The sequence below is a fragment of the Trachymyrmex cornetzi genome, unplaced genomic scaffold, assembly GCF_001594075.2.
Source record: "Trachymyrmex cornetzi isolate Tcor2-1 unplaced genomic scaffold, Tcor1.1 scaffold65, whole genome shotgun sequence".
NCBI classification, from domain to species: Eukaryota; Metazoa; Arthropoda; class Insecta; order Hymenoptera; family Formicidae; genus Trachymyrmex; species Trachymyrmex cornetzi.
Window position 1 is genome coordinate 1,014,812 of NW_017299970.1, and position 7,673 is coordinate 1,022,484.

The 7,673-nt window shown below is 28.0% G+C and overlaps 1 protein-coding gene across 1 annotated transcript in view; it reads left to right on the forward strand.

Annotated features, from left to right (window-relative positions):
* LOC108767108 (uncharacterized) overlaps nucleotides 1-2,513 on the forward strand; it is a 6,949-nt gene extending 4,436 nt beyond the window's left edge. The window contains exon 5 of the mRNA XM_018516809.1: nucleotides 2,360-2,513. Within this exon, the coding sequence (XP_018372311.1) occupies nucleotides 2,360-2,513 (154 nt within the window). The remainder of the gene's footprint in view (nucleotides 1-2,359) is intronic.
* Nucleotides 2,514-7,673: the final 5,160 nt, after the last annotated feature.

Sequence of the window (7,673 nt, forward strand, 5' to 3'; positions counted from 1 at the left end):
AATAATATAGTTCAATTTTTAAAACGAGCAAACCTGAGTAACACATAAATTTAATTACTTTATTAGTAGATATGAAATTTTTCGGTACGTTTCGACTTAAGCGTCAATTATAGTATCTCTCTTTGTAACATCATGCGCTTATAACTTGCAAATTATCTTCGGCGAAAGAAGACTAAGTTAAGTCGGAACGTACCGAGATTTTATGTATATTAATACAATAATTAATTTTATCTATCATCCGGGTTTTCTCGTTTTAAAAATTAACCTTTATTATTGTGTTTGTTTCTAATTTTATTTTTTAAATGTTGAATAATCCATTTTTTTAATTAGATTGATAATATTTAAAGAGATGCATTATTATTTTAGATTAATATTTACATAAGTATTTGTCCTATTATTTCATAAAACAGGAGAAGAATATCTATTTTCGGTCATAGAGTATCTTCGTACTTGTAACGTTTATATTCAAAGTACCCTACACAACTTATATTTACTAATCTTTTTAGTAAATTTGCTTGAATTTGTAATGTGTAGTTCTTGCATCTTTGATCAAAAATTTCAGTGGGCAATATACTTCTATGGCTAGTTGCTGAATAGATTTGAACGTTTCTTTTACGTGATCCGTTCTTACGTGCGTTCTTTTACACAAACACTTGTATGTCGCGTATACGTATTCGTGTTTGTAAGGTATGAACGTACATGCTGTGTGCACGCGTTTGTGTACATATATTAGGGATGTACGATCTCTATTAATTGAATCGATCTCTTAATCAATCTTGAATCAGATTGATTGAATTCGATCTATTAAAAAATTGGAGCGGAGTGAATCGATCTATCGGAGATCAGAGATTGATTCAATTAAAATGTTTTAGTAACGTCGTATAAATTGAACAAATATAATAAAACAATTAGAACATTATTCTAATTTACCTCCGAGTAAAATTATTTTAATTTATAAATCTTCTTTTACATAATTTAACATCTGTATTTCGTAACTACTGACTTAAAATCGTAAAGTATTGTACATAAACCCATTAAATTCAATTTTATAACTGTCAGTATCAATTTTAAATTCAATTTTATAACTGTCAATATCATATATTATAACTGTCAAATCAATGTTATAAAATAGAATTTAAGTAGAATTTATTTACACATTTTTATCGATAATAATTACTAGTTGTAATTACAAATATTACTAAGCCTGATTAATGGAACGATAAAGATCTAAATGAAATATAAAAATTTTTTTAGTTATACATATATCATAAAACAAGTTTATTTAATAGTGCAACCAGAGCACAATAAAAATAATTACGTCAAAACATACGACTTTTTAAATATCTGTACAAACCTGACAATGGTGTTAGTATAATGAACAATTCACGATAGTTAAAGATAAAAATAAAAGAATTAAAGGAGATATTAAAATGAAGTGTTAAATCTTTACTGATCAGGGTATATCCAAATGTTATTTTATCCATGTGTGACATTCAGTAAGCCACAGGGATGGAATGATATATCAGAATATGTCTTGAACTTCTAAATTCATTCCTGCACTTCGAAGATCGATTTTTTATTAAATGAATTAATCTGCCTTAAAATCGGGTCTTGGTGAATGGATTAAAAAATCGATCTATTTTTTCTTGCAAAAAATCGATCTTTCAGAAAATCAGATCAACATCGCACATTCCTAACATATATCCACAGAATTTCAACAGAATAACGACTACAGGCTTCTTTATAGTTAAATATCGCAACAGTGCTATATTGAACAGTATTGCTGATGCAAGTAGAAATCAACGAGATAATCCAACAATAGATGAAATTGTAGAATTATAATCAATTGTAAGACGCTGAACGATGTGTATAACGTGTATACATATACCAAGGAGACAGTTCTGAGAGCAGCTTTATTATTATTATATAAATACGTATTTTTTACAAAGATACAGTCGAGTCTTGATATCACTTGAATCTATCTCTAGTCATCCTCCGCTCTCTTCTTTTTTCCTGCGCACACTCGTCACATACGCTCGCACACGGTTACATATCATTAAACCTTTGCACATTACATCATATAATATTATTGTTGTGGTTGCTACTTTTATTTAATAACATCTTTAAGTACATAGCGCGTGCGCATGCACGTACGCACGCATTTACGAATATTTATACATAGACATCTGTTTACATTGTAGTGTCTCGGATATCAAGTGCACATTTTATGTATATAATACTTGTATATTTGTTATTAAGTAAATGAAAAATACAAGCTACGTATAATTTAAATGCGCTACTATAAGTAAATATGAAAGTTATTAATAATGCTAAATCTAACATTTTTATAAATTTCTAGATATAATACAATGTGGTATTTAGCTCCAATACCAATACAAAAATTGCTTTTATTTGTGATGCAAAATTCTCTGAAAACTCACACCCTAATACTTGGTCATATTTATGTAACATCTCTAGAAGGATTTTCTACAGTAATAAATACTTTATACTGAACAGGAAACTAATTGTCTAGAAAAACTTTTACTTAATCTGTTTTTGTTGTATTTAATGCGTATTTAAAAAGACAATAATGTTTGTACATAACACTGTTTGCAACAATCAAATCTTGATGATTGTTTTACAAAGTTATGATATTTTTTCAGCTTATAACTACAGCAGTATCATATTTTACTGTAATATATACCACCACGATGAAATAATCCAAACAAAGTTTCAATTGGTTACCTTGAATGTAGTAATACTTGCACATATTAATAACAGAAGGTCATTACGGATTTCTAGGTACGTAAATATATGTTCAAACAAATCATTAATCTCATATTATTATGTAAAATGTAAATATATGCTATACCATTAGCAGCATTAAAATGTCGAAAATATTTTAATTTTTAGCACTTAACGTATAATACTTGTAAGCTGAAATCACATATGTCATTGTAATAGGATAATTAATAATGATTCGTACTGTTCGGTTTTACTGTGCAATTGGTGCTAAGATGCCGCAAATACACAACCGGAGAATCTGAGATTAACCTTTTCTTTAGTTTGGGACATGTTCTTTTACCTTTACTAATTCGGAGTATTACTCTTCAAGGACTTATGGAATACACATTAATATACTGGACAATGCCAATGTTTATTTTCGCCATGTACTTTACTTTTTCTCGTTCCATTAATAAATAATAATGTAATTTATTTAAGGAAACGCTAAATGGATAATAAAACTTATTAAAACGTATCTCATTACACTAAAATTTTCATGAAAATTTTTAACATACCGTTAACATACGGTTAACTGAAAATTAATACATTTCGTCTTATACCTGTATAAAAGAGGTATATAATTCAATAACTTTTTCAAATTGAAAAAATTACGGTATACGTAATTATAAATGATATCATAGTTTACGTAGTTCATATTTAATTCCGTAATTGTTTACAGCATGTCATATGTTGTGTCGTTAAAATCTTTTAATAATTTCGTAGATCCTGAAGAATATAATTATTTTATAAAATGCTATTTCTAATTCTATCGATAGTAAAAACATTTTATTTGTACATATGAATTTTTTTCTGTATAACTTTACATTTCTGAATTAATTTAAAAATATCGATATTATATATGAAGTAGGAATTACCGAATTGCATTTCTAAGGTGAATTATACCTAAGAATCTTATAAGAAATTAACACATACAATAATTACATGATATTGTTCAAATGAATTAAAAAAAATCTTCATTATATCTTACGTCAGAACATCCTTTTATATCATTCCAAGTAATCCAATTAATAGGATTCGGATGTTTGGCACGATCACGGGGCGCGCGGAGCATCGTTGCGCGCTTTATGTTTATATTTAGTAGGTCGCACGTCAGTCAAAATGTTGATACTACGCTTCAACAAGTACTCTATTCACTTTTGCGCGTAAATTCACTTCTCCGCATGTGCACTTCATAATCTTGCCCGAATGTCTAAATCCTATTGATTGCTTTAAATAGTATAAAAGAATGTTCTGACGTAAAAAGTAATGTAGATTTTTTGAAAGTATTTTCTCCAATTGTGATAATATTGATCCTAGTAAACATTACTGACTTTATAAAGAAACTAATAAAATATATTTGTATAATGCATGTAACACAACATTCAAAAGTGAAGAATGTTTTCGAAGATCTAAGTTCCTAATATCTTAGCACTATAAGATGTATTCAATTGATTTAATATAAAATTTATTTGTATACTGGGGACGCGTCATACTGGTTGTTTTCCAGCTAGGACACAGAGACGTTATACCGTGTTTCATCGTGTAAAGTACTTGTTGGAACACAGTTTAGTTTTATAGTGGAACTCCAGAATGCATTGCAGTCTTCCATTCTTATTCTTATAATTTAGCGTATCAATAATAGATTCATGATTTTTATTTAGATTTAAGTTATAATTTTTTCAAAATTGGCGATTTTTGAAGGTTTTATTGCAAAATAAGTACAGCTACCAAATAACTTTTCGAAAAGTTGATAACATTAACATATTTCACACGCTCGTACTTAGCTTTTTACAATGTCGAGCGTTGTGACATTGTGTCATAGTTTTAACACTTTGTGTAGGACACAGTGTTACACTGTGTCACCTGTGTACATTGTGGGAAAACACCCACTGTGAACTACGCTCTCGCGTCAAGTTACTCCGATCTGCGCCGATCCAAACTGTAAGAATGTAATGAGAGGTATATTTTCTTATAACATTGAAAATTACCGCAAAAAGAATCGTTTTCAATGTATTATAGGATGTCTTTATTTCAAATGGTCGACAAAATGATAGTACTTTTCGCTCTCATTACGTAATTATAGAAAATTGTTAAATTACATAACCTACCACATACTTTTCTTTCACAAGAGATAGTTGACAAAAAATAGAAAAATATTCAGTACGTTGTTATTCTATAATTCTGCAATATTCCCATTCACACGTATTCTGTCCTCTAAGTAAGATGGTCTTTTCTGGCGAGCGTTATTACAACATTTATCGGATTTTGTTAACAGCGGTTGGTTTGTGGCCTTATCAAACGCCGATTATTATGCAAGTACAATCTGTGTTCTTCCTTGGCTCATATTGTTTCATTCTTTTATTCCAGGTATTTTATAACCATTTTCTTCTTACACTTAACACTTCTTTGAATGATTCTTTAAGAAGAAAGTGGTATTATGACTGTTGTAAATATATTGGCTCCTCGTAATATCTCCGTTATTAAGTGACGAATTCGAAACTTATGAATTTATGTACCTAGTAGCTCTTATAAATAATGATGCTAATATGCTAAGACATATTAGTCGACATTTATTAAAGTGCATTTTTATTTTCAAATATATTGAAACGTTTTTATTATACACTTTAACATTTAATTACATACTTTCTTATTCTTTTTCAACTTGAACAAATTATCGCATGAATATATGTTTAAGTGTATTCTTTGCTATTTAACATTTTATTTGATTGAATACATTTTGAGTTATGCAAAGTTGAACGATAATATGGTATTTTGCTAATGTGGCCTTATAAATGTGCTGATTGTTAACAGCTTCTTTTTTGAGGTTTTCATAACAAAATAATATTTTCATTGCTTGGTTGTGATTCTACTATTAATCTATAGTTTATATTATTTAAAATCTATGTATATAGATTTTTAGTACTAATCACCCTATATGCGGAAGTAGTATGTGATACACATACATTTACATAATTTGAATACATAAATTCATGCAATATGTTACTTTTTTATTAATTTTGTAACCAAATACTGTTTTTTTTTTAAAACTAATTTTGTAAATCTGCTTTTTAGAAGATTGTATTACCTGTAAATAATATGTAAACCCCTGTTTTCATCGAACCATTATGCAACGTCGCCACATATTTATAAATAACGACCTAAGTAATGAGTTTTTCGTAATTTCGAGTCTATAATTAATTAAACAACTATTTCATAAATATAATTGTTAAGCTTTAAATTCAAATAACAATTATTAACCAAATTATTGTAGAAAATGGGAATTGGGTGCCATAATATATCACTTTCTTCTCTATGTAATTTCGATATATTGTTATCATACTTATATGTTGCAGTTTACAACTTTTTTGACGGCAAAGTGCAACTTGGAATTTATTTTTAAAAATCTATCATATATTTTTGTTACCATATTATGTATTATAACCTATAATTCTTATTATTTTAATACTAAAGAAGTAAGTACTGTTTGTAATTTTATTTTTATGGAAGAACATTTTTACTCCGAGAATTTTAATTCACATCAGTAAGAGGAATTTCGAAACATTAACTGTTTAAATGATAGGTGAAATATTTGTTGAAACAAATAAAATTGGACTGGAATTCAACCAAAGATAATAATGAAATTAGAATATTAGAGAAAAATGCTAATGAAAATCGTCTTCTGTCACTAATTTTGAGTTGTAAGTAAATTATAAGATACATATTAAATAACATTTATATCTGTCTGTTTGAAATTGTTTACTTATAATTAACAAGGTTGTATGTGATCTTGTTATTTTCAATGTCCAGTTGTCGTCGCATTTGCTATATTTTTTATCATATTTATTGAATTGATACCAGTTGTTCTTGACGCTGTCACACCGTTGAATAAATCTCGGCCACGTAAAGTAAAAATAGATTTCGAATTTTTTATCGACGAGGAACAGTATTTTTATATTTATTTAATATATGAAATCATAACAATAATAATTGAAGTATTTACCATTCTTGCAACGGGAACATTATCTTACGCATTCATCGGGCATTGTGGTGCCACTTTTAAAATCGCTAGGTAATGTGTCTATCTTTAATTCTGTCGATGAAAATAATCTATCTTGAACTGTTTGTTGATTATATAAAAATTGTTTGCAGTAACTTAATCGAAAAAACAGTGACTCAACATACACTTCAAATTACTTCCTATCAGAAAACACATACAATGTGTCAGAGAATTAATCGTGCTGTTCATATCCATAGAAAATCTATTCAGTTAGTCATTACATAATTTATTCTTTTAACATTATTATCTAGAGACACTAGTAGTGTCTCGGCGCTAAGGTACACGCAGCGACACTACCGTGGCTACTTTTGCGAATCTTTCTATTATATATGACGCACGCATTAATTTTAATTACCTATAGAAAATCATATTTTTATATATAATTAATTCAAGGATATGATTTAAATTTTTCTTTATTATTGAAGGTTTTCTACGTTTTTCATGAATTTTATGAACAAATGGTATTTCACTCTAGTGATAATCTGCATAATGTCTTTAAGTTGTAATCTTTTTCGAGTAAGTAATATACTTATATATGTATTACATTTTTTCTGTTTTATATTTTATGTAATTTTTATATTTACGATTTCTTACATTATATATAAATTGAAGTATGAATAGTAATATAACACATTTTTATAGTTGTTTAATTCATTAACTGATGCGTCGAATGAGTTTTCCGAATTAATAATGTGTATCTTTATGTTAATAAGTCATATTATTTCGTTGTTTGCATTCAATTTTGTTGGACAGACGGTTTCTGATCATAGCGCAGAAATATTTAATGCCGCGTAAGTATCATATATAATTATATACGTTAAAATCTTCTATG